Genomic DNA, 26,681 nt, shown 5'->3' with positions numbered 1-26,681 from the left:
GTAGCTTCGAGAACACTGTCCCACCATCTCGTCCTCCGTCGTCCCCTTCTCCTTGTGCCCTCCATCTTTCCCAACATCAGGGTCTTTTCCAAGGTTAAGTATAATTGGTTTAATTCACACTGAAATGGGAAATGAAATACGAGACACTGCAGCTGTCTCCCAGCTCTGTCTCGTACGCAGGATGAAACCCTCCCTGCCCGTAGACTGTCTGGCTAGAGTGGTGCATGCTCTAGGTTATCTCCCGCTTAGACTACTGCAATGCGCTCTACGTGGGGCTACCTTGGAAGGTGACCCGGAAACTGCAACTATGCGACTAATCCAGAATGTGGCAGCTAGACTGGTGACTGGGAGCAGCTGCCGGAACCATTTAACACCAGTTCTGAAAGACCTACATTGGCTCCCAGTCCATTTCTGGGCACAATTCAAAGTGTTGGTGCTGACCTTTAAGGCCCTAAACAGCCCTGTATACCTGAAGGAGCGTCTCCACCCCCATAGTCCAGCCTGGACGCTGAGGTCCAGCTCCAAGGGCCTTCTGGGCATTCCCTCCCTGCCAGAAGTGAGGTTACAGGGAACCAGGCAGAGGGCCTTCTCGGTGGTGGCGCCCTCCCTGTGGAACGCCCTCCCGTCAGATGTCAAGGAAATAAACAACTATCTGACTTTTAGAAGACATCTGAAGGCAGCCCTGTTTAGGGAAGTTTTTAATGTGTGGTGTTTTATTCTGTATTTCATCTGTTGTGAGCCGGCCAGAGTGGCTTGGGAAACCCAGCCAGATGGGCGGGGTATAAATAATAAATTATTATTCTTATTTATAACTGCAGTTTTCTAAGGGACTCTGAGCTCTAAGTTGAATTGATAATTCGCCATTGTTTTCTGCTACTATACATGTGAGTGTTTAACTTTAGATCACATGAGAGGTATTGAATTGCAAATCCGCCCTCTTGGAAAGGGTGGCAGCTGGAGGTCTTTGCTCCTCGGCTCTGTGAGATGTAAACAGGTGTAAACAGCCTCAGACTGACTTTCCATGTCAGCTGCAATAGGCTGCAGTGACGCAGGTTTGGTGACCTATCCGAACTCCCCGTTCCAGATGCAGAGAAACACGGGTGACATTCTCCAGAACCTCACCGGGAGAAACATCTCCGATTACCTAGTGAAGACCTACCCAAAAGTCATCCGCCAAGGGTACGTCTCTCTTCTCTCTCACACACACTCCTCAAAATTGCTTCAGGATCCAAGGTGAAAGACTTCTGGGAAAAGATTTATAATGAATTGAAAGAAATATTGAGATGTACATTTATAAAGAAACCAGAGGCCTTTCTTCTTGGAATAACAGGTTTGGAATTGCCCAAGAAAGATGTTAAATTATTTTTGCATGCCACAACTGCTGCTCGTATTTTGTTAGCTAAAAAGCGGAAAACCCAAGAATTACCAACAATAGAAGAATGGCAGATGAAGATGATGTATTTTTCGGAGCTAGCCGACCTAACCGGAAGAGTCCGTGACCAGGAGGAGGAAGAGTATCAGGAAGAATGGAATAAATTTAATGATTATTTAGTTAAATTTGTTCAGTTAAACTAACTGAAAACAGCTTGCAGATACCTAATGGGCTAAGGATTTTATTTATGTTAAGTGATGAATTAATATGTTTAATTCCATAAGGTGAAGATCTAAGGATGTTAATGCTTAAATTTTATAAAAATTGGGATTTGGAAAACCGTTAAAAGGACATGCAATGAAATTCATTGGGGAAGCGAGGAAGTCACATAACAAAGTTAATAACTGTAGTGTTCAGTAAGGCTCTGATTTATGTTTGTTTGTCTTGTGTGTTTGTTTGTTTGTTTGTTTATAATATTGTGAAAACTAATAAAAAATGGGGGGGTTGCTTTGGGATCTGCGGCATGCAAACAGCGTGTTGAGCAGATAATCCGTGGTTTGATTTAAAAACTCTGTTGGCTTGTGTTAAGCTCGCCACAAACTCACTTTTGATCTTGTTTCCTTCTTTGTTTAGGTTACGAACCAAAAAATGGGTCAACGAGCAACGGTAAGCGGCGTTCATTCATTCGAACCTTTCCTGGCTTGGAAATTGGCAGTTTCTGGGGCGTCTCGAAGGACGCCCCCCTGGGGTTGAGCGAGGACCCTGGTTGTCTTGATGTTATATGAGCAAAAACACACACACAGACACAAATCAGAAAACCATCCGCTTATTTCTTGGGCTTACTCTGCTTATTGGTCTGTCACCCCCCCCCCCCAACCGTATTACCTGGGTTATGAAGGCGCCCTAAAAACGTTAAAGCAAAGATTATGGGATAATGCACACAGTGACTTGCGATCTCGTTCACACGCAGTCTGTAGTCGGCTGGCAGTAGGGGTACAATATGGGCATGTCTTTAAGTTAACATCTTACATTAAAAACCTGACAGTACCAAACTATCGAAGGCTTTTCACCAAAGCCAGACTAAACGTCTTTCCTTCTGCAGCGTTGAGAGGAGTCCCCTACCAGGACAGACTTTGCTCGTGTGCTCAAGACATCGACTCCATAAAACATATTTTGTTGCACTGTGCAAAATATGAGCAAGCCAGGGCTGAACTGATACTACCCTTGCTGGTACCTTTCCCGGGAAAATCAGAGGCTCACTATGTCAGGTTCCTATTGGAAGACCGGACAAACGCTAGAACATTAGCAGTGGCAAAGTTTTTATCGGTGGTTGCAAGAACCAGTGATCCCTATATTTTGAACAAAAGGCTTGTTTAACCTGGAGGTAGGCTGTCTGAATTGTGTATTGCTTTGTAAGGATTTGTTGGGTCTCTGGACCGTAATAAAGATTGTTGTTGTTGTATGAGCCTAGGAGCCAGCATGCCTCCCACACGGATCACGTTCGCAACCCGAGTGTCCACTGTAAAAAATGATAACGAAGAAACAAAAACAAATTCCCATTACAATCAAATAATTCAACCATAAATCTTAATTGACTTCCCTCCTCTCCCGTTCCTGGCTCCATTATTTTATACTTATTCATATACGTCTTAAATTCTCAACAGTACAATTTTAAACCTTATTCACCTTGTTACAATAATAATAATAATAATAATAATAATAATAATAATAATAATAATGTATTTATAACCCGCCCATCTGGCTGGGTTTCCTCAGCCACTCTGGGCAGCTTCCAACAGAATCTTAAAATACAATAGTCTATTAAACAAAAGTTACAAGTGACTTTTAAAAGTTCAGCTCATATAGAAAGCAGTACACAAAGCTTGCATGGCATGCGTAAAACATGTCTCCTTTTTTATATATACAAAAAATGAATGTCCTTTTTCTTTCTTGGATTTCAAATGATCTAATATGTCCTGCATAGTTCGGTATTTCGTTTTCCCAATCTTCTTCGACGGTGGCTTCTTCCTTCTTTATTGTTTGATGTCTAGGAGCTGATTTGGGGGTCATGTATTGAACGAATGAATAACAAAAGTTGTTACGGTGATCTGTTTAAGCCCTACGGTGATCTTTTTTCCCATCCCGTCACAGGGGGGTCCTCTCGACAGACTTCTGAATAACCTCAGTGGCTTCGTTGAGGGGCTGAGAACGCGTCGGAATGTGAAGGTGTGTTTCTGCATATTTTTTTCTTCTTCTTCTTTGGCGATCCCTCGTAGCCGAGTAAGATTGTCTTCCATGAACACGGTCTTAACAGTGAGTCCGTAAGCGACTGTGGAGGCCAATTCTGGATCCCCCACATCCTTCCACAGTGGGGACACAGGTTTCCAGGCGGCAATTGATCCCGGTGAGGGTTTGCCAAGCGTGCCTTCCTCTTAGCACGTTTCTCCCTCGCGTCCTGAGTTCGAGTGTCTTCAAAGCCCACGACACCTTTGGGAAAGGCTGTTCTCCAACTGGAGCGCTCGCAGGCCAGTGTTTCCCAGTTGTTGGTGTGTATACTATATTTTAAAGATTTGCCTTGAGAGAGTCTTTGAACCTCTTTTGTTGACCACCAGCATTCCGCTTCCCATTCTTAAGTTGGGAATAGAGGAGTTGCTTTGGAAGACGGTAATCGGGCGTCCGAACAACATGGCCACTCCAGTGATGTTGATGTTGGAGAAACACGGTGTTAAACACTAACAAATAATAACAATGTGGTATCCTGCACGTTGGGTGGCGCTGTGGGTTAAACCACAGAGCCTAGGGCTTGCCGATCAGAAGGTCGGCGGTTCGAATCCCCGCAATGACGGGGTGAGCTCCCGTTGCTCGGTCCCTGCTCCTGCCAACCTAGCAGTTCGAAAGCATACCAGCACAAGTAGATAAATAGGTACCGCTCTGGCGGGAAGGTAAACGGCGTTTCCATGCGCTGCTCTGGTTCGCCAGAAGCGGCTTAGTCCTGCTGGCCACATGACCCGGAAGCTGTACGCCGGCTCCCTTGGCCAGTAAAGCATGATGCGCACTGCAACCCCAGAGTCGGCCATGACCGGACCTAACGGTCAGGGGTCCCTTTACCTTTACCTTATCCTGCCCACAGGTGTGGTTCAACAACAAGGGTTGGCATGCCATGGTGTCTTTCGTCAACGTGGCAAACAACGGTCTCCTGCGGGCGAGCCTACCTGCCGGGGCCGACCCTTCGCGTTACGGCATCACGGCCATCAACCACCCGCTCAACTTGACCAAAGAGCAGCTCTCGGAGGCGGCCCTGTGAGTAGATGGCGCAGAAGCGTTGGGGAGGTCTCTGGGCGCCGTGATTGGCTGCGTTGCTGTGACATCATGGAAGCTCGTGCGTGCTCCCATTGCTCTTGGAGTTGGGGGACGGCATCCCGTTTGTGGAAACCGGGAATAGGGTTGGTTTTTGCCTCTGAATTCTGGTTTCTGGGGATCACACAGACAGGGAGGGTTTTGGTCGAGTTTCTGTTGTCCTTGTGGACTTTCCAAAGTCATCTAGCCAGCACCATTTACATGAAGAAGCAGGGAGTGGTCTCTGCCCCACCCAGCTACCAATCCAAACGCTGGCTATGGCCAAATGCTATGAGCTTATTAGCAGTAAAAAAAAAAAAATTTAAATACATTTTTACTTACACTTTTCAGATAATCTACATTTCATTGATTTTACAGTCATTTGGACATTTTAAAACTTCCTTCCCCCTCTTTCTGCGGTCCCTTAAATTTATTATTAATATTGTCTGCGTATCCAACTTACTCATTTTTTAATCTTCTTTAAATTCATACTCTTATGTAAATAATAACATATTCAAATTCAAATTAACTGTGCGTACACTTCTATATATACTCTTATGTAACTGCAGGTTGTTACAGTAATACCACCGGGGTTTTTATCTGTTTACAATTTGTCTGTAAATGGTCAATAAACCGTTTCCGTTCTTTTATATATTAAAAAAGTTTATCTTGATTTCTTACTCTTCCAATAAGCTTTCGCTAGAGAGGGGTAGACCTGGGGGAAAACCGGGGAAATTGGAAAAGTCGTTTTTTCTTGGAGAAATCGAAAAAAACCAGTTTGATATAGTTTGAATATTCCACACACTCCCCCCCTCAATTGTTCCTGGGGAAAAAAGCTTTGGAAAAAACCAGGGGGGACCTGATTCGCCCATTTTTCCCAGTCCCCCCCCCCAATCCGGCCTTCCAGCCTCTAGGTTTTGCCATTTCTGCACATTCTGTAAGTTTTTATATCCGTTCTTCCTTTGCTGGGACTTATTAACAGCAAAGATCAGAGACGGAAGAATTCACTGAGGACTGTTCACTTTTTACTGGGTATTCAAAGAACTGCTATGAATTCCAGCAGGGTTTGAAAGATGAGCAAGAGAGAGTGAATTATTAAAACAAATAGATTAAAACGACGGATTTATCCAATAGCATTGGCGCGAAATACGCAGCATTCAAGGGTAAATAGGGAAATCACGAAAGGGTTGGATAGATAAAGTAACTTACTGTCTGTGTTAAAATTCATTTTTTGTGTGCGTGGAAAATAAATAAGATTACCGTATTTTTCGCTCTATAAGACGCACCAGACCACAAGGCACACCTAGTTTTTGGAGGAGGAAAACAAACAAAAAACATTCTGAATCTCAGAAGCCAGAACGGCAAGACGGATCGCTGCGCAGCGAAAGCAGCAATCCCTCTTGCTGTTCTGGCTTCTGGGATAGCTGCGCAGCCTGCATTCGCTCCATAAGACGCACACACATTTCCCCTTACTTTTTAGGAGGGGAAAAGTGAGTCTTATAGAGCAAAAAATACAGTATTTGTTTTTTTAAGATATGAGCTTGTTTGGTCCCTGTTTCCTTCTCTCCCTCCTTCATCACGGAGGGTCAGAGTAGATGCGATGAGGTCCCTCTTCGCCGACTCTACAGTTTTCCTCCGGTTCTCCTTCCTGGCAGGATGGCCACGTCGGTGGATGTGCTGGTCTCCATCTGCGTGATGTTCGCTATGTCCTTCGTCCCGGCCAGCTTCGTCCTCTTCCTCATCGAGGAGCGCGTCAGCAAAGCCAAACACCTCCAGATCGTCAGCGGGATGAAGCCCGGCGTCTACTGGCTGGGCAACTTCGCCTGGGATATGGTAAGAAAGAGAGAGAAGCAAGGGTTGACGTACTGGAAAACCGGACACATCCTCTTTCGTTTAGGGAAGCTTTTAATGTTTAATAGGGACGCGGGTGGCGCTGTAGGTTAGACCACAGAGCCTAGGGCTTGCTGATCAGAAGGTCCGCGGTTCGAATCCCCGCAATGACAGGGTGAGCTCCTGTTGCCCGGTCCCTGCTCCTGCCCACCTAGCAGTTCAAAAACATACCAGCGCAAGTAGATAAATAGGTACCGCTCCGGCGGGAAGGTAAACAGCGTTTCCGTGCACTGCTCTGGTTCGCCAGAAGCGGCTTAGTCCTGCTGGCCACATGACCCGGAAGCTGTACGCCGGCTCCCTCAGCCAATAAAGCGAGATGAGCGCCGCAACCCCAGAGTCGGCCACGACTGGACCTAATGGTCAGGGGTCCCTTTACTTTTAATGTTTAATAGACTATTGTATTTTAATATTTTGTTGGAAGCAGCCCAGAGTGGCTGGGGAAACCAGGGGTATAAATTCAGTGGACGCTCGGGTTGCGGACGTGATCCGTGCGGGAAGCACATCCGCAACCCGCAGTGTCGCGTCTGCACACGCGCAGGTTGCGATTCGGTGCTCCTGCGCGTGCGCAAAGCGCAATTTAGCACTTATGCGCAAGCGCCCAAACCCGGAAGTAATCCGTTCTGGTACTTCCGGGTTCGGTGCAGTGTGCAACCCGAAATCGCGCAACCTGAAGCCTCTGTAACCCGGTATATGACTGTAAATTATTATTGTTGTTGTTGTTGTTATTATTATTCTTTATTTTGGAGGGCCAACAGGCCCATCAGGGTGGATTTTTACATTTTAAAGGAAACGTCTAGTTTAAAAATAAAATAAAATTGGGGGGTGGGCACGCACGTGATCTGGAGGGCCCCGGAAGTGGAAGCGCCACAGCGGAGCGAGGCCGACGCTGTGAACATGCCAGGGCTGGATTTAGGTTTGATACACCCTAAGCTCCTGAAGGTCATGGGGCCCTTTATATGTCCAGCTGTCGTTTGTCCACAACAAATTGTCGCTGTTTTTTGTGTTGCAGCCGGCCAAGCCCTACTCAGAGTAGACCCACTGAAACCAATGTCCCCAAGTCAGCTGGGTCTGCTGTTAGATTGGAAACCAATTCAGAGTTCCAAAATCCAGGGCGAGATATTCAGAATCCAGGCCTTCCCTTGTCAAACTCACCTTTGCGTCTTCTCCTTCTTCTTCCAGTGTAACTACCTCGTTCCGGCTCTCCTGGTAGTGCTGATTTTCCTCTGTTTCCAGCAAAAATCGTATGTCTCCTTGGATAACTTGCCAGCTCTGATCCTCCTGCTCCTCCTCTACGGGTAAGGCAGTTAGGGGTGTAGGGGTAAGAGATCCGATTCAGCCCACGCTTCCCAAAAGAATACGCAGAACAAAACACAGCTGGGTTTGAGTTTTTCCAGATTTTGCAGTACAGTTCTCTAGGACGCGGGTGGCGCTGTGGGGTAAACCACAGAGCCTAGGGCTTGCCGATCAGAAGGTCGGCGGTTCGAATCCCCGCAATGACGGGGTGAGCTCCCGTTGCTCAGTCCCTGCTCCTGCCAACCTAGCAGTTCAAAAGCACCTCAAAGTGCAAGTAGATAAATAGGTACCGCTCTGGTGGGAAGGTAAACGGCGTTTCCGTGCGCTGCTCTGGTTCGCCAGAAGCGGCTTAGTCCTGCTGGCCACATGACCCGGAAGCTGTACGCCGGCTCCCTCGGCCAGTAAAGCGAGATGAGCGCCGCAACCCCAGAGTCGGCCACGGCTGGACCTAATGGTCAGGGGTCCCTTTAATAGTGAAATACAATTAAGAAGCATATTAATAGTGAGATAATTATTAAGCTCTAACTTTATCCTTTAAGAATGGATGCATTTGAGTTGTTTGAGTACCAAGGCGTTTGAGAACCAAGGTACTCCTGTATTTAGGATATTCTTCAAATATTCAATGGTTCTTTTTCATTTCCTCCTCCTCTCTTTGCCCGTTCCCAGCTGGTCCATCACCCCTCTGATGTACCCAGCCTCGTTCCTCTTCAGTGTCCCAAGCACTGCCTACGTGGTTCTGACATGCGTCAATCTCTTCATTGGCATCAATGGGAGCGTGGCCACCTTTGTTCTCGAGCTCTTCACCGACAAGGTAGGCTACGGGGACGACTGGGTCCTTGCGGGGTGAAGGTCCTGTGTGAGTACCTGGAGGCAGGTGGAAGATGGATGGCGGCTAACAGATTGAGGCTGAATCCTGACAAGACAGAAGGACTGTTTTGGGGGGACAGGAGGCGGGCGGGTGTGGAGGACTCCCTGGTCCTGAATGGGGTAACTGTGCCCCCGAAGGACCAGGTGCGCAGCCTGGGTGTCATTCTGGACTCACAGCTGCCCATGGAGGTGCAGGTCAATTCTGTGTCCAGGGCAGCTCCATCTGGTACGCAGGATGAGACCCTCCCTGCCCACAGACTGTCTGGAGTGGTGCATGCTCTGGTTATCTCCCACTTGGACTACTGCCATGCGCTCTCTGTGGGGCTGCCTTTGAAGGTGACCCGGAAACTGCAAGTAATCCAGAATGCGGCAGCCAGACTGGGGACTGGGAGCGGCCACCAAGACCACATAACACCGGTCCTGAAAGACCTCCATTGGCTCCCAGGACGTTTCCGAGCACAATTCAAAGTGTTGGTGCTGACCTTGAAAGCCCTAAACGGCCCAGTATCCCTGAAGGAGCGTCTCCACCCCCATCGTTCTGCCCGGACACTGAGGTCCAGCTCCAAGGGCCTTCTGGCGGTTCCCTCCCTGCGAGAAGCGAGGTTACAGGGAACCAGGCAGAGGGCCTTCTCGGTGGTGGCGCCCTCCCTGTGGAACACCCTCCCACCAGATGTCAAAGAGAACAACAACTACCAGACTTTTAGAAGACATCTGAAGGCAGCCCTGTTTAGGGAAGCTTTTAATGTTTGATGTATTATAGTATTTTAATATTCTTTGGGAAGCCGCCCAGAGTGGCTGGGGAAGCCCAGCCAGATGGGCGGGGTATAAATAATAAAATAATAATAATAATAATAATAATAATAATAATAATAATAATAATAATAATAATAATAATGATAATAATAATGATGTGGGAATTGGTTGTTACGCTTTACTGGGGACGCCAACTTGGAACTCCTGTGACGGAGAAGCCTGCTTATCCATGGGAATCTTTTAAAAAAGTAAATAAATATGTCTGCATATGTTTGCTCCCCTCTCGTGAGCAGAAATTGAACGACGTCAACGTCATCCTTAAAAAAGTCTTCCTCATCTTCCCGCACTTCTGTCTTGGCCGTGGTTTGATCGATATGGTCAAGAACCAGGCGATGGCGGACGCCTTTGAGCGCTTCGGTGAGTGGTGCTTGGCGGCTGCCAAACCAAGCAAGGCAGCGGTTGCGCCTCGGGGTTCCTCCCAACCGTACAATTATTTAATTCTATTATTCCACGATCAGAAAAGCATTCCCTCGCCGCCGACCTGGAAGCCGGGCACTAGCAAAAACGGGTTGGATGGCGGATAACAGATTGAGGTTGAATCCTGACAAGACAGAAGGACTGTTTTGGGGGGACAAGGGGTGGGAGGGTATGGGAGACTCCCTGGTCCTGAATGTGGTCACTGTGCCCCCGAAGGACCAGGTGCGCAGCCTGGGAGTCATTTTGGACTCACAGCTGTCCATGGAGGAACAGGTCAATTCTGTGTCCAGGGCAGCTCCATCTGGTACGCAGGATGAGACCCTCCCTGCCCACGGACTGTCTGGCCAGAGTGGTGCATGCTCTGGTTATCTCTTGCTTGGACTACTGCCATGCACATTACATGGGGCTACCTTTGAAGGTGACCCAGAAACTACAACTAATCCAGAATGCGGCAGCCAGACTGGGGACTGAGAGCGGCCGCTGAGACCACATAACACCGGTCTTGACAAACCTACATTGGCTCCCAGTATGTTTCCGAGCACAATTCATTGGTGCTGACCTTGAAAGCCCTAAACGGCCTCGGTTGAGTATCCCCGAGGGAGCGTCTCCATCCCGGACACCGGGGTCCATCTCTCGAGGGCCTTCTGGCAGTTCCCTCATTGCGAGAAGCGAGGTTACAGGGAACCAGGCAGAGGGCCTTCTTGGTAGTGGCGCCCTTCCTGTGGAACGCCCTCCCATGAGATGTCAAGGAGAGAAAGAACTACCTGACTTTTAGAGGGCAGCTGAAGGCAGCCCTGTTTAGGGAAGTTTCTAATGTTTGAAGTTTTAATGTGTTTTTAATCTTCTGTTGGGAGCCGCCCAGAGTGGCTGGGGAAACCCAGACAGATGGGTCGTGTAATAAATTATTACTATTATTATTAGTTTGTCTTTACAGTGGTGCCCCGCAAGACGAATGCCTCGCAAGATGGAAAACTCGCTAGACGAAAGAGTTTTCCGTTTTGGAGGTGCTTTGCAAAACGAATCTCCTATGGGCTTGCTTCGCAAGACGACAATGTCTTGCGAGTTCCTGCTGGTCCCCCCCCCCTTTTTCTAAGCCGCTAAGCCGCTTATCAGCTGATCCGATCAGCAGATAAGCCGCTAAAAGCACCTAAAAGCCGCTAATAGTGCTAATAGCGCTAAGCCGCTTATCAGCTGATCCGATCAGCAGATTAGCCGCTAATAGCGCTAATCCGCTAATCCTTCAATGGGCTTGCTTCGCAAGACGAAAAAAACCGCTAGACGAAGAAAATCACAGAACGGATTCTTTTCGTCTTGCGAGGCACCACTGTACGAATATTCTGCACAGATCCGCAGCTATCCCTCCACAACTGGAGAAAACCCCAAACTGATTAACCCTGCCTCTCCATTTTTCTCTCGCCAGCAGAGGCTGCTCTCTGTTCATGTTTACATCTCTTCCCCCGTGCAGGTGACCGAAAATTCCTTTCTCCTCTAAGCTGGGACTTAGCTGGGAAGAACATCTTCGCCATGGCTGTGGAAGGAGCCGTTTTCTTTGCCTTCACTCTCCTGGTGCAGTACAAATTCTTCTTCTCCTTCCGGTGAGGGGGCTGTGTGTCTCAGGGGTTAGAGCCAACGGCCTCGCATGTAGAAAGGCAGGGCTTCGAGGTCAGCGTGGCCTTTGGTGCACCGAACCGTCTCTGGATAAAAGGCTCCTTTGCACGCTCCCGTTACGGCAATCCTTTATTGACCTCCATGAGGACTATAATCTTAACTTTATTTTTAGGTTTGGGGGGCAGCCGCTGTTTGAAAACGCACCCAGTTTGAACCAGCGCTTTGTGCAGAATCATGAGGACTAGGATCCCAATTTTTTGGGGGAGAAAGGCCAGCGTTCGGTGGCAGAGCCATCATGCGGGAAAGTCTTGAGTCCATTCCTTGCCGTCTCCATTTATAGCTCCCTGAAGATCGCCGGCTTCCGGAGAGCGCGGGGCGCTTAATCTCAGGGTTTTGGGCAAAAGTTTCCTGCGTTGGAAGCAGGGTGGATTTGATTTAAATCAAATTGATTTAAACCTCTGCCTCTTCCCTGGCGCCCTAGTGCCCCACGGGTCTTGCCTCTATGGGCAAGACGCCCCTGCCCATCAGGGGACACTTTTTGGAGAGGGGTAAAAGGAGGACTGGGATGCGGGTGGCGCTGTGGGTTAAACCACAGAGCCTAGGGCTTACCAATCGGAAGGTCGGCAGTTCGACCTAGCAGTAGATCAATAGGTACCGCTCCGGCGGGAAGGTAAACAGCGTTTCCGTGCGCTGCTCTGGTTCGCCAGAAGCGGCTTAGTCCTGCTGGCCACATGACCCGGAAGCTGTACACCGGCTCCCTCGGCCAGTAAAGCGAGATGAGCGCCGCAACCCCAGAGTCGGTCACGACTGGACCTAATGGTCAGGGGTCCCTTTACCTATACATTTGTCCCACAGAGCCTAGGACTTGCTGATCAGAAGGTTGGCGGTTCGAATCCCCACGACGGGGTGAGCTCCCGTTGCTCCGTCCCTGCTCCTGCCAACCTAGCAGTTCGAAAGCACGTCCAAGTGCAAGTAGATAAATAGGTACCACTCCTGTGGGAAGGTAAACGATTTCACCGTGCGCTGCTCTGGTTCGCCAGAAGTGGCTTAGTCCTGCTGGCCACATGACCCGGAAGCTGTACACCGGCTCCCTCGGCCAGTAAAGTGAGATGAGCGCCGCAACCCCAGAGTCGGTAACGATTGGACCTAATGGTCAGGGGTCCCTGTACCTTTTAAAAGGAGGACTGGTGGGGCCAGCCGGCCGGCCACGGCAGAACCGATGGAGAGGTATTTACATTGCCTTCCCTTCCAGGCCCTCCCCGGTCAAGGAGTCGCCGCTGGGAGAAGAGGATGAGGATGTTGCCAAGGAACGGAAGAGGGTCACCGGCGGGATACCGGCCGCGGACATCCTCGTTCTGCAGCAGCTGACGAAGGTGTGGGGCAGGGGGGCGAGCAGGGAGTGGCACACGCATAGCGCGTTTTGACGGGCGATTGATTTGTTTAAGGCGTTTGTGTCTCTCTGGGTTCCCTCTCTTCTCGTTTCCCCCCAACTTTACATTGGGTACCCTGCATTTTGCAGCTATTTGCAATTGATTGCTAGTACCGTCGTCCCTAGGGACCCAGGGTGGCGCTGTGTTTTAAACCACAGAGCCTAGGACCTGCCGATCAGAAGGTCGGCAGTTCGAATCCCCATGACGGGGTGAGCTCCCGTTGCTCGGTCCCTGCTCCTGCCAACCTAGCAGTTCAAAAGCCCCTCAAAGTGCAAGTAGATAAATAGGTACCGCTCCGGCGGGAAGGTAAATGGCGTTTCCGTGCGCTGCTCTGGTTCGCCAGAAGCGGCTTAGTCCTGCTGGCCACATGACCCGGAAGCTGTACGCCGGCTCCCTCAGCCAGTAAAGCAAGATGAGCGCCTCAACCCTAGAGTCGGCCACGACTGGACCTAATGGTCAGGGGTCCCTTTACCTTTTACCATTGTCCCTTGGTTCCCCAATGGAATCCGTTCCAGAAGTCCGCCCAACTTCCAAAAATGGTTGGCTCCTGCAGCTGATCGTAAGCCCCGTCCAACGTTGTGGTTCCAAAAAGCATTTGCAAACCGGAACACTCACTTCCGGGTTTGCAGCGTTCAGAAGCCAAAACAGACGAGTACCAAGGCATTTGACAACCAAGGTACGACTATATTATTATTTGCATTCATTCTTATTATTATTTAAAGCATTCGTGTATTGCTAGGGAAGGGAAGCGTCTTCCAATTCCCCTTCTCCTTTTCTTGATTTTTTTTCCAGCTTCCCCGCATTTTGCAGCAATTTGCAATCGATTGCTAGCATTGTTATTTGCAATTTGTTATTTTATTTTAGGCATTCTTGTTTTACTAATTTATGGAATTTATTTAGTGCCCTTCATCCGAGGATCACAATATTAAACACAAAAAAAACCTCCCTTCCGCAGTTTAAAAGGCCACGGATTGTTTAATGAGCCGAAGGCCTGGGACAAGAGGAATGTTTAAATCTAAAAGAGAATTATATTAAAATGTAGGCTCTGAATGTGGGGGGGCCAAAGCTCTTTCCTTAAGTTACAGTCATTCCCTGAAGGCCTGTCGGTATATAAAGCAGTATTCCGTTGCTGGCAGGAGAACAAGGAGGCAGCTTCTCTGGAGAGGGGAACCCTAAAGTTTGGGAGCCACCACCAAGAAGGCCCCGTCTGGAGGGTGGGACAGGACGATGCCGCTTTGCCATGCGCAGTGTGCTGGGCCCGGGGATAACCCATGAAACGCGGTCCAGGACCGGTCCAGAATCTGAAGGTTCTGCTAGGAGTCAGTCTGACAGGGCCAAGGCAGGAAACCAGGCAAGGACAGGTACAGAATCTTAGGCAGGATCTAGCATACAACAACGTTGTTCCTGCAACCTGGGGCAGGGTCCGACAGCCTTTTATCTCATGTCGGGGTAACAGCCGGTCCTGATCCCCCGGCGACTCACCTCCCTGTCTCGCCCGAAGGCGAGCACTCATCCTGCGAGTACTCAGGTCTCTCCTTCTCTCAGACCTGAGTCTCTGCAGCTTGGGAGACGTCGGTGGATTACTAGACCCAGAGGCCGCCTCAGCCTCCCCTGACCCAACTGGTAGTGGAGCAGCTGTAAGCGATGGCCCAGCTGAAGGCAACGAGGTCATCCCCGCATCTGGAGCCAGGGCAGGATCAGGCCCCTGACTTGGCCCAGCTGCTGTTTATTGCAGGGAAACCTGTGCAGACTGGGACTCTTCAGGATCAGGCCCCAGACTTGGTTCAGATGATGCCTGAGGCAAAGGATCTGTTGCGGACTGAGTCTCCTCTGGTTCCGAGTCCAAAGCCATCACACGCAGGAAATGTGTCAATCTGGCAGCGCTCCCTAGTGGGTGGGGAGAGGAATTCACATGTGACCGCCAGTTTGCAATTCTTTCCCCAGATCTACCGGAGGACCAAGAAGCCAGCGGTGGATCGCCTGTGCGTGGGGATCCCTCCAGGGGAAGTAAGTGATCTCGCGGGGGAAGGAATCGGGCGTTCTTGAGGAGAGGCATATTTAGGGGAACTGAATTTAATTCTAAATTGTATTCCGGAAACGTGGGAGATTTCAAGGGGTCAAAAAGTAAATAAATGGACGTACTGTGCTGTATTATAGGGACACGGGTGGCGCTGTGGGTTAAACCACAGAGCCTAGAGCTTGCCGATCAAAAGGTCAGCGGTTCGAATCCCCATGATGGGGTGAGCTCCCATTGTTCAGTCCCTGCTCCTGCGCACCTAGCAGTTCGAAAGCGCATCAAAGTGCAAGTAGATAAATAGGTACCGCTCCAGCGGGAAGGTAAACGGTGTTTCCGTGCGCTGCTCTGGTTCGCCAGAAGCGGCTTAGTTCTGCTGGCCACATGACCCAGAAGCTGTACGCCGGCTCCGTCGGCCAGTAAAGCGAGATGAGCGCCGCAACCCCAGAGTCTGTCATGACTGGACCTAACAGTCAGGGGTCCCTTTACCTTTACTGTGCTATATTAGAAGCAAAAAACCTTGTTTTGATGAATTGGAAGAATCATAGAATCATAGAATCCTAGAGTTGGAAGAGACCCCAAGGGCCATCGAGTCCAACCCCCTGCCAAGCAGGAAACACCATCAGAGCACTCCTGACATATGGTTGTCAAGCCTCTGCTTAAAGACCTCCAAAGAAGGAGACTCCACCACACTCCTTGGCAGCAAATTCCACTTGGCAGCAAAGAGCCACAGAAAGATTCCATTGAGCACATGGATTGATAATATGGAGAGATTAGCTACAGACGAACGAATTGCATGTTGACGCAAAACAAGAATAGATAAATATGAAGAAATCCGGGGACGGAATTTGTCCGGGGACAGATTTGCAAATCCGGGGACTGTCTCCAGGAATCGGGGATGTCTGTTAACCATAACATAACCTACCTGCAAACCTGTGGTCTCTGGATTTTTTGCCAAATTGGAAAAGGGAGTTACTTTCTACACCGGGTGCAGGAAGGGATGTGAGAGGACAATTGATTATTTGAAACTGTATTTAAGCTGATCAAATGTTTTGTAAGCTGCTCCTGGGGGCTGGTGAGGAGCACTGATGACTTGTAATGTTCGACTGCTATGTTTTTTTTTGAAATAAAACTAATCAAAGATATTGCGGGCGGCCTTTTAGTTCTGCGCCCCCAGTCGCTGTCCGCACACTGTGTTGGCGCAAAAGTCCAACCCAAACTTTTCCCGCAGTGTTTCGGTCTCTTGGGAGTCAACGGCGCCGGGAAAACGTCAACTTTCAAAATGCTAACGGGAGACTCTGAGGTGACGTCCGGGAAGGCCTTTCTGAAAGGCTACAGGTGAGTGCCGATTGGGAAAAAACCCGCATAAATCTAAATCAAGTAAGTGTTGGAAATCTAGGGAGAAAGAAGGTTCTGTTTATCCTACGTGGTGGTCTTGTAGTAAGGTTAAAGCTTTACTGGGAAATGACATATAATGCAATGAAAAGGATGTTTAAAATAACATTTGTAAAAAACCAAACAAACCCAGAAGCTTTTCTGTTGGGGAATTATAGGGACAGAGCAACCTAAATTGCATAGAAACGTACCGTATTTTTCGCTCTATAAGACGCACCAGACCACAAGACGCACCTAGTTTTTGGAGGAGGAAAACAAGAAAAAAAATATTCTGAATCTCAGAAGCCAGAACAGCAAGAGGGATCGCTGTGCAGCGAAAGCAGCGATCCCTCTTGCTGTTCTGGCTTCTGGGATAGCTGCGCAGCCTGCATTCGCTCTATAAGACGCACACACATTTCCCCTTACTTTTTAGGAGGGAAAAAGGGGGTCTTATAGAGCAAAAAATACGGTAATCTCGCTTCTTGCAGGGAGGGAAACACCAGAAGGCCCTCGGCGCTGGATCTCAGTGTCTGGGCTGAACGATGGGGGTGGAGATGCTCTTTCAGGTATACAGGTATACACATTTCCGCTTACTTTTTAGGAGGGAAAAAGTGAGTCTTATAGAGCAAAAAATACGCTTCAGAATATTTTTATTCTTGTTTTCCTCCTCCAAAAGCTAGGTGCGTCTTGTGGTCTGGTGCATCTTATAGAGCGAAAAATACGGTATATATCTAAAGAAGATGAGCAAATCAGGTTTAATTTGGATATGCAGAAGGTATTGGAAATAAATGTAAGGAGTCGCAGAAAGAGAGGGGGAAGGAAGTCGAGTTTGGAAATGTCGAAATGATTGTAAAATGAGTGAGTGTATAAACTTGGAAAGTATAAATGAAAATTTAAGAAAGGGGGGGATCTGCGTTACCCTGCCATGATCTTTGCATCTTGCTTCAAAGCCGTCTCTCTCTCCAATTTCCACTTTCCTAACCCTCACCCCCCCACCTACAGTGTGATCACTGATCTGCAAGCCGTCCACCAAAACATGGGCTATTGCCCCCAATTTGACGCCATCAACGACCTGCTAACCGGACGCGAACATCTCGTCTTCTACTCTCGCCTGCGCGGGGTCCCGGAGACCGAGATTCCCGGGGTGAGAGTTGCCAAAAAAGGGCCGGCTCTCTGGCGCCCCGGCCAAAAAAGCACTCTGTGCATTCTCAGACGGTGCCTTGGTTATTTATTACAGTCGTACCTTGGATCTCGAACGCCTTGGCTCCCCAACAAATCGGCTCCCGAACGATTCAAACCCAGAAGCGTTTGTTTGATAATGTGTGGTTCGCTATGCCTAATAAAGGATAACTATATTTACTAAGGGACACGGGTGGCGCTGTGGGTTAAACCACAGAGCCTAGGACTTGCCAATCAGAAGGTCGGCGGTTCAAATCCCCGCAACGGGGTGAGCTCCTGTTTCTCAGTCCCTGCTCCTGCCAACCTAGCAGTTCGAAAGTACGTCAAAGTGCAAGAAGATAAATAGGTACCGCTCCGGCGGGAAGGTAAACGGCGTTTCCGTGCGCTGCTCTGGTTTGCCAGAAGCGGCTCAGTCCTGCTGGCCACATGACCCGGAAGCTGGACGCCGGCTCCCTCAGCCAATAAAGTGAGATGAGCGCCGCAACCCCAGAGTCGGCCACAACTGGAGCTAATGGTCAGGGGTCCCTTTACCTTTTATATTTACCAAACCCAGAAGTGAGTGTTCCAGTTTCCGAACGGTTTTTGGAAGCCGAACGTCCGACGTTGCTTCCGGTTGGCTGCAGGAGCTTCCAATCAGAAGCTGCGCTTTGGTTTCCAAACGGAAACCAATTGGAAGCCGCGCTTTGGTTTCCGAACATTTTGGAAGTCGAACGGACTTCCGGGACAGATTCCGTTCGACTTCCAAGGTATGCCTGTATTATGATGATGATGGGGGCAAATCTAGGCTCCGTTGGCTCTGCCTGTCGTTCGCTCTGGCGCCCCCTGCTGCCGGGCTCCCCACCTCTTGCCCAACCGGTACCTCTCTCCCCGCCAGGTGGTCAAATGGGGCCTGTCGACGCTTGGTCTGATGGCCTACGCGGATAGGCCCGCCGGACGATACAGCGGCGGCAACAAACGGAAGCTCTCCACGGCCATCGCGCTCATCGGAGCACCGCCGGTCATTTTCCTGGTCAGTGATGGGGAGCGGTGCCGCCTTTGGTGTCACCGGCCGTTTTCCGAGCCGGAAGGGTGTGTGTGTGTGTTAGCGGGGTGGGCAAGAACTTGGCGAGGCTTGAAATAGCCGGGAGAAGAGGAGGTTAAGGGGTGATATGATAGCCATGTTCAAATATATCAAAGGATGTCACCTAAACATTCCACCTAAACATTAGGAAGAACTTCCTGACAGTAAGAGTTGTTTGACAGTGGAATTTGCTGCCAAGGAGTGTGGTGGAGTCTCCTACTTTGGAGGTCTTTAAGCAGAGGCTTGACAACCATATGTCAGGAGTGCTCTGATGGTGTTTCCTGCTTGGCAGGGGGTTGGACTCGATGGCCCTTGTGGTCTATTCCAACTCTATGATTCTATGATTCTATGAAATTTCATTTGTTTGCGGGTTGCAGGACGAGCCGACGACGGGCATGGACCCGAGGGCCAAGCGTTTCCTTTGGAACTGCATCCTTGGGGTGATAAGGGACGGCCGGTCGGTGGTCCTCACGTCCCACAGGTAAACAAATAATAATAATAATAATTTATTATTTATACCCCGCCCATCTGGCTGGGCTTCCCCAGCCACTCCGGGCAGCTTCCAAAAAAACATTCAAATACTGTAATACATCAAACATTAAAAGCTTCCCTAAACAGGGCTGCCTTCAGATGTCTTCTAAAAGTCTGGTGGTAGCTGTTGTTCTCTTTGACATCTGGTGGGAGGGCGTTCCACAGGGTGGGTGCCACCACCAAGAAGGCCCTCTGCCTGGTTCCCTGAAACCTCACTTCTCGCAAGGAGGGAACCGCCAGAAGGCCCTCGGAGCTGGACCCCGGTGTCTGGGCTGGACGATGGGGGTGGAGACGCTCCTTCAGGGATACTGGGCCGAGGCCGTTTAGGGTTTTCAAGGTCAGCACCAAAACTTTGAATTGTGCTCGGAAATGTACTGGGAGCCAATGTAGGTCTTTCAAGATCAGTGTTATGCGGCCGCTCCCAGTCACCAGTCCCTAGTCTAGCTGCCGCATTTTGGATTAGTTGCAGTTTCCGGGTCACCTTCAAAGGTAGCCCCACGTAGAGCGCATGGCAGTAGTCCAAGCGGGAGATAACCAGAGCATGCACCACTCTGGCCAGACAGTCTGTGGGCAGGGAGGGTCTCATCCTGCGTACCAGATGGAGCTGCCCTGGACACAGAACTGACCTGCACCTCCATGGACGGCTGTGAGTCCAAAATGACCCCCAGGCTGCGCACCTGGTCCTTCGGGGGCACAGTCGCCCCATTCAGGACCAGGGAATCCCCCACACCTGCCCGCCTCCTGTCCCCCAAAAACAGTCCTTCTGTCTTGTCAGGATTCAACCTCAATCTGTTAGCCGCCATCCAGCCTCCAACCGCCAAAGGCAAAATCTCTCTCTCTCGCCTTCCCGTTATTTTTACTTATGAGTTATTATTATTATTATTATTATTATTATTATTATTAGCCAGGCAGATCTGCAAAAGGCTCCATGCCTCCCTCCCAGCTACTGGGGTGAATATCCAGGCAGAAATTCCACAGGGGCAGATTCCCCTGCCGTTTACCGGAGAGGCACCTTCTTAAAGAATCGGGGTGAGGCCGAAAGGAGCTAACTGCCTTTTCTTCTCGTTCTTTCTCCCACCTGCTAGCATGGAGGAGTGCGAGGCTCTTTGCACCAGGATGGCGATCATGGTGAACGGCCGTTTCCGATGTCTAGGGAGTGTCCAGCACCTGAAGAACAAGTAAGCCTCTGGCGGCGATGGCGAAGGGTTTCTCGTCTTGATAATGTGCTGTTTGGGGGTGGGGTTTCAGTCCTAAAGGCCACACCCCTCGTACAGACCACACCCCCTTTTCTCCAGACCACGCCCCTTGCATAAACCACACCTCTTCTCTCTAGGCCACACATAAACCACACCCTCTCTCTTACTAGGCCACACCCCTCACATAAACCACACCCCCTCTCTCTCTAGGCCACACCCCTCACATAAACCACACCCTCTCTCTCTAGGCCACACCCCTCACATAAACCACACCCTCTCTCTCTAGGCCACACCCCTCACATAAACCACACCCTCTCTCTAGGCCACACCCCTCACATAAGCCACAGCCTCTCTCTAGGCCACACCCCTCACATAAACCACACCCCCTGCTCTCCATTCCACACCTCTCGCATAAAACACACCCCTCATCTTCATTCCATACCCCTCACATAAAACACACCCCTCTCCAGGCCACACCCCTCACATAAGCCACGCCCCTCTCTCCAGGCCACACCTCTCAAATAAACCACACCCCCTCTCTAGGCCACACTCCTCACATAAGCCACACCCCCTCTCTCTAGGCCACACCCCTGCTCTCTAGGCCACACCCCTCACATAAACCACACCCCTGCTCTCTAGGCCACACCCCTTGTATACACCACACCTCCTCTCCATTCCACACCCCTCACATAAAACACACCTCCTCTCTGTAGGCCACACCCCTTGCATAAGCCACACCCCCTCTCTCCAGGCCACACCCTGCTTGTCAGAAATGGCATAAATGTAGAGGCTTGTGGCATGTAATCAGAACTTATTGTCAATGAATCAAACCCAATCAACACAAGGCATTCACAATGGACACAATGGCTTGATGCGTATTTTATAATTCCTCATAGTAATCCCATCTGATCTTATGGAGAACTCCCTGGTCCTGAATGGGGTGACTGTGCCCCTGAAGGACCAGGTGCGCAGCCTGGGAGTCATTCTGGGCTCACAGCTGTCCATGGAGGCACAGGTCAGTTCTGCGTCCAGGGCAGCTCCATCTGGTACGCAGGATAAAACCCTCCCTGCCCGCAGACTGTCTGGCCAGAGTGGTGCATGCTCTGGTTATCTCCCGCCTGGACTAAAGCAATGCGCTCTACGTGGGGCTACCTTTGAAGGTGACCCAGAAACTACAACTAATCCAGAATGCGGCAGCCAAACTGGTGACTGGGAGCGGCCGCCGAAACCACATAACACCGGTCTTGAAAGACCTACATTGGCTCCCAGTACGTTTACGAGCACAATTCAAAGTGTTGGTGCTGACCCTTAAAGCCCTAAACGGCCTCAGTCCAGTATCCCCGAAGGAGTGTCTCCACCTCCATCGTTCTACCTGGACACCGGGGTCCATCTCCCAAGGGTCTTCTGGCGGTTCCCTCCCTGCGAGAAGCCAAGTTACAGGGAACCAGGCAGAGGGCCTTCTCGGTGGTGGCGCCCCTCCTGTGGAACGCCCTCCCACCAGATGTCAAAGAGAACAACAACTACCACCAGACTTTTAGAAGACATCTGAAGGCAGCCCTGTTGAGGGAAGCTTTTCATGTTTAACAGGTTATTGTATTTTAGTGTTCTGTTGGAAGCCGCCCAGAGTGGCTGGGGAAGCCCAGCCAGATGGGCGGGGTATAAATAATAAATTATTATTATTATTATTATCACTACAGTTCCGCCCCGGTTTCTCTTCCTAGGTTCGGAGACGGCTACACCATCGTCCTCCGGGTCTCCAGTGCCGACCTGGGCCCTGTGGAGAAATTCATCCGTGATTCTTTCCCCGGAATCATCTTGAAGGAGAAGCATCATTGCACACTCCAGTACCAGTTGCCTTCTCGCAGCTGCTCCCTGGCCAACATCTTCGGCATCCTCTCTGCTCACCGGACCACCTACCACATCGAAGATTACTCCGTCTCTCAAACGACCCTCGACCAGGTGAGGCCCGCGGGGACCCCTGACCATTAGGTCCAGTCGTGGCCGACTCTGGGGTTGCGGCGCTCATCTCGCTTTATTGGCCGAGGGAGCTGGCGTACAGCTTCTGGGTCATGTGGCCAGCAGGACTAAGCCGCTTCTTGCGAACCAGAGCAGCGCACGGAAACTCCTTTTACCTTCCCACCGGAGTGGTACCTATTTATCTACTTGCACTTTGAGGTGCTTTCGAACTGCTAGGTTGGCAGGAGCAGGGACCGAGCAACGGGAGCTCAACCCGTCATTGCGGGGATTTGAACCGCCGACCTTCTGATCGGCAAGCCTTAGGCTCTGTGGTTTAACCCACAGCACCACCCGCGTGCCTTGGGGACCCCCTCTCCCCCAAAACCTTGCCAAACAAAGCTTCTGCCTGTCTTGTTTCCATTCTCGCTTCTGAGAATCCACCCAGTTTCCTTCCGATTTCTGCACTCATAAGGACTAATAACTTAACTTTAGAGGTTGGGCCGTTGAAGGAAACTTGGAAACTTCGGCCGGTCCGAAACGGAGCGGTTTTGAAAAGAATAACACTATTAAAAAATGTAATGGAGGATGGATGGCGGCCAGCAGATTGAGGTTGAATCCTGGCAAGAAAGAAGGACTGTTTTGGGGGGACAGGAGGCAGGCAGGTGTGGGGGACTCCCTGGTCCTGAATGGGGTCACTGTGCCCCCAAAGGACCAGGTACGCAGCCTGGGAGTCATTCTGGACTCACAGCTGTCCATGAAGGCGCAGGTCAGTTCTGTGTCCAGGGCAGCTCCATCTGGTACACAGGATGAGACCCTCCCTGCCCGCAGACTGTCTCACCAGAGTGGTGCATGCTCTGGTTATCTCCCGCTTGGACTATTGCCATGCGCTCTACGTGGGGCTACCTTTGCAGGTGACCCGGAAACTACAACTAATCCAGAATGCGGCAGCTAGACTGGGGACTGGGAGCGGCCGCCAAGACCACATAACACCGGTCCTGAAAGACCTACATTGGCTCCCAGGACTTTTCCGAGCACAATTCAAAGTGTTGGGGCTGACCTCAAAAGCCCTAAATGGCCTTGGTCCAGTATATCTGAAGGAGCGTTTCCACCCCCATCGTCCAGCCCGGACACTGAGATCCAGCTCCGAGGGTCTTCTGGCGGTTCCCTCCTTGCGAGAAGTGAGGTTACAGGGAACCAGGCAGAGGGCCTTCTCGGTGGTGGCACCTGCCCTGTGGAACACCCTCCCTTCATATGTGAAGGAAATAAGCAGCTATCTTATCTTTAAAAGACATCTGAAGGCACCCCTGTTCAGGGAAGTTTTTAATATTGTTTTTAACACTCAATTGGAAGCCGCCCCGAGTGGCTGGGGAAGCTCAGCCAGATGGGCGGGGTATAAATAATAAATTATATTATTATTATTATTATTATTATTATTATTATTATTATTATTATTATTATTATTATTATTATATCCTCTTTTGCCTTTCTCTCACCGCGTCATTCCCTTTCGCCGCAAGGTGTTCGTTCACTTCGCCAAAGACCAAAGCGACGACGATTGCTGCCCCATGGACCGCCCCACGCCCCCCAGCCGCTGGAGAAGAATTCTTGGTTTCCTGGAGGACAAGAACGTAGAAGAAACCCGGGTCTGAGAGACGCGATCCGGACTCGAACCTCGTTTTGAGGGTGGGCGCTGGGGGGTTCTCCACGCCCCTGAAGGTGGAGTTGAACCCACACGAGCGAAACCCCAATTTCCCGGAGTCTCAGAGGCGCTGCCTTCCCAAAGGAGCGAATGTAAGGGCAGGGTCTTTCGGGGGCCAACACTAAACAGGCAGCGCCCCCCAACCTTCGATCCCTCCGGTAAGGGGGTCCGGAAAGCAGAGAAGTGGGTTCTCTGTAGGTCTGGAGCCGTGGGGGACGGGAAATGAATATGGAGATCCGAAACTACCTCGTTTGCCCGTCCCGAACCAATACACGAACTTCAAACGGGGCTGTTTTTTCGGGATTCGCCTTCTGCCGAATTTTCTCCCCGTGCAAAAATTGTGTATTTGCATACACACACGGGCAAAGTATGTATTAGGTGCGAATCACGTGCTGAAAATTGAGCACGGCTGTGAAAACATCGTTTACAAGACGGGAGCGGTTTATTTGCTCCTCGTTTCCTCTCGCCCCCCAACAAGGCGAGTAGGGGCGGATTTATTTATGCAACTTTAAAAAGCTTTGCGCAAGCCGGTTTTAAATTGCTGGGTGGGCTAGGCAGGGGCGTCGTTAGAGAAACCAACAATTTAAAAGGTTTTGGGGGGGATTGCAGATAGATAAAGGGGCGGAACGGGAGGTGTTTAGAGAACACGGGCGTATGGCTGCTGTGGATCGATAAAATAACTTATTCTCGCTTTTGCTGCTAGCCCATTCTGAGCAGAGTCTGCCCCCCCCCCCCACTTTGCTTTGCAGTTGTCGATATTTTGCGGGTGAATTCCCTTCTGCACCAGTTGAATGTGTCGAATGCACTGGGATATCAGGCGTTTTTGCAATTGCTCTGCGATTCCCCCCTACTGCCGATTGGGGGCGCTAATGTCATAGGCGGCCTGTTCTTTGGGGTGAGCCCTACAGCTTGCATTTGGAACCCCCCGCCTTTCGGCAACCTCTGGTTTCTTTCTGGGGTGCCCCCTTTTAAAGGACGGAGGTGTTTCGCTCCTGAGCTAGGCAGCGGAAGTCGTTTTCTGCAGGAAGATTTTAAATCGGAGAGCCTGAGACATCGCTGCCCCTAAACCCCCAAACCCCCAGGGGGTTCGACATGAGGACCCCCAGAAATTGCAGGGACCGCTGGTCAGGAAGGATGGGGGTTTGGAGACGAGCAAAATCTCAAAAGCCACAACTCCCCTCATTTTGAGGCAGAAGGAAGCTCCGCATAGCGCTGACTGGCCAGTGCCCGGGACGTCACCCACCCCCTTCGTTTTTCACACTTTTTAAAAAAAGTCCTTTCTTTTTTTCTTCTTTTTCTAAAAAAGTTAGAGGCTCACACGACCTGTGAATGTACACACTGCACTTTCACGGCGGGGGTGTTAAGAGGGGGAGAGTTTTCGAGGCGGCTGGCGTGGAAAGCAGGGAAGGAACCGGGGGTCGTGGTTGTGGGGCAACGGCCCCCTAGATATCGTTGGGACTGCCGCCTCCCAGCATCCAAGACGGCCGATAGTCGGGGGCGATGGGGAGCCAGCGTCCAGCAATATTTGAAGGGCCGCAGGTTTCCCTCAAAACTGCATTTCTGTAGGAGATGGAATGGTGGAATTGTAAGGTTGCCATGGATAAATTCCTCTTTTTAGAATTGGCATTGACTCGAGGTCTAGGGAAGCCTGTATCCCTCCAGCTGTCGCTGCCTCTATTTATTTATTTTATTTTATTGATTACGTAAAATGTAACACAGCCTATGCAAAAATAAAATAAACGCCTCAGTTTGCAAGAGGCAGCAGGGAACGCCTCATCTCCCGTCAGGGATGGCAGTGTCTGTGACCCTGGACTCCAGCTTCCCGCCAGTATTTGGTGCAGCCATGGATGATGGGTTATGTAGTCCAGCAACCGCAGGTGATGGGTTATGTAGTCCAGCAACCGCGGGTGATGGGTTATGTAGTCCAGCAACCGCGGATGATGGGTTATGTAGTCCAGCAACCGTGGGTGATGGGCTGTGTAGTCCAGCAACCGCGGATGATGGGTTATGTAGTCCAGCAACCGTGGGTGATGGGCTGTGTAGTCCAGCAACCGTGGGTGATGGGTTATGTAGTCCAGCAACCGTGGGTGATGGGTTATGTAGTCCAGCAACCGCGGATGATGGGTTATGTAGTCCAGCAACCGTGGGTGATGGGCTGTGTAGTCCAGCAACCGTGGGTGATGGGCTGTGTAGTCCAGCAACCATGGGTGATGGGTTATGTAGTCCAGCAACCGCGGATGATGGGTTATGTAGTCCAGCAACCGCGGATGATGGGTTATGTAGTCCAGCAACCGCGGGTGATGGGTTATGTAGTCCAGCAACTGTGGATGATGGGTTATGTAGTCCAGCAACCACGGATGATGGGTTATGTAGTCCAGCAACCGTGGGTGATGGGTTATGTAGTCCAGCAACCGCGGATGATGGGTTATGTAGTCCAGCAACCGTGGGTGATGGGCTGTGTAGTCCAGCAACCGTGGGTGATGGGCTGTGTAGTCCAGCAACCATGGGTGATGGGTTATGTAGTCCAGCAACCGCGGATGATGGGTTATGTAGTCCAGCAACCGCGGATGATGGGTTATGTAGTCCAGCAACCGCGGGTGATGGGTTATGTAGTCCAGCAACTGTGGATGATGGGTTATGTAGTCC

The 26,681-nt window shown here is 50.4% G+C and overlaps 1 protein-coding gene across 1 annotated transcript in view; it reads left to right on the top strand.

Annotated features, from left to right (window-relative positions):
* LOC308577404 (phospholipid-transporting ATPase ABCA1-like) overlaps positions 1–24,280 on the top strand; it is a 76,572-nt gene extending 52,292 nt beyond the window's left edge. Inside the window, exons 32-49 of the mRNA XM_081177519.1 lie at positions 1,085–1,179; positions 2,006–2,039; positions 3,524–3,598; positions 4,503–4,672; positions 6,364–6,541; positions 7,778–7,893; positions 8,558–8,702; positions 9,805–9,928; positions 11,454–11,583; positions 12,849–12,969; positions 14,971–15,033; positions 16,272–16,378; positions 17,417–17,558; positions 18,468–18,602; positions 19,031–19,134; positions 20,270–20,362; positions 22,102–22,339; positions 23,854–24,280. Coding sequence (XP_081033645.1) covers positions 1,085–1,179; positions 2,006–2,039; positions 3,524–3,598; positions 4,503–4,672; positions 6,364–6,541; positions 7,778–7,893; positions 8,558–8,702; positions 9,805–9,928; positions 11,454–11,583; positions 12,849–12,969; positions 14,971–15,033; positions 16,272–16,378; positions 17,417–17,558; positions 18,468–18,602; positions 19,031–19,134; positions 20,270–20,362; positions 22,102–22,339; positions 23,854–23,985 — 2,202 coding nt within the window. The 3' untranslated portion in view covers positions 23,986–24,280. The remainder of the gene's footprint in view (positions 1–1,084; positions 1,180–2,005; positions 2,040–3,523; positions 3,599–4,502; positions 4,673–6,363; positions 6,542–7,777; positions 7,894–8,557; positions 8,703–9,804; positions 9,929–11,453; positions 11,584–12,848; positions 12,970–14,970; positions 15,034–16,271; positions 16,379–17,416; positions 17,559–18,467; positions 18,603–19,030; positions 19,135–20,269; positions 20,363–22,101; positions 22,340–23,853) is intronic.
* The last annotated feature ends 2,401 nt before the right edge of the window (positions 24,281–26,681 follow it).

The sequence above is a fragment of the Podarcis bocagei genome (assembly GCF_964188305.1).
Source record: "Podarcis bocagei genome assembly, chromosome: 18".
In the NCBI taxonomy this organism is placed as follows: domain Eukaryota; kingdom Metazoa; phylum Chordata; class Lepidosauria; order Squamata; family Lacertidae; genus Podarcis; species Podarcis bocagei.
The sequence above is the reverse complement of the archived record's forward strand: the minus strand, read 5'-3'. Positions and strand labels throughout refer to the sequence as shown.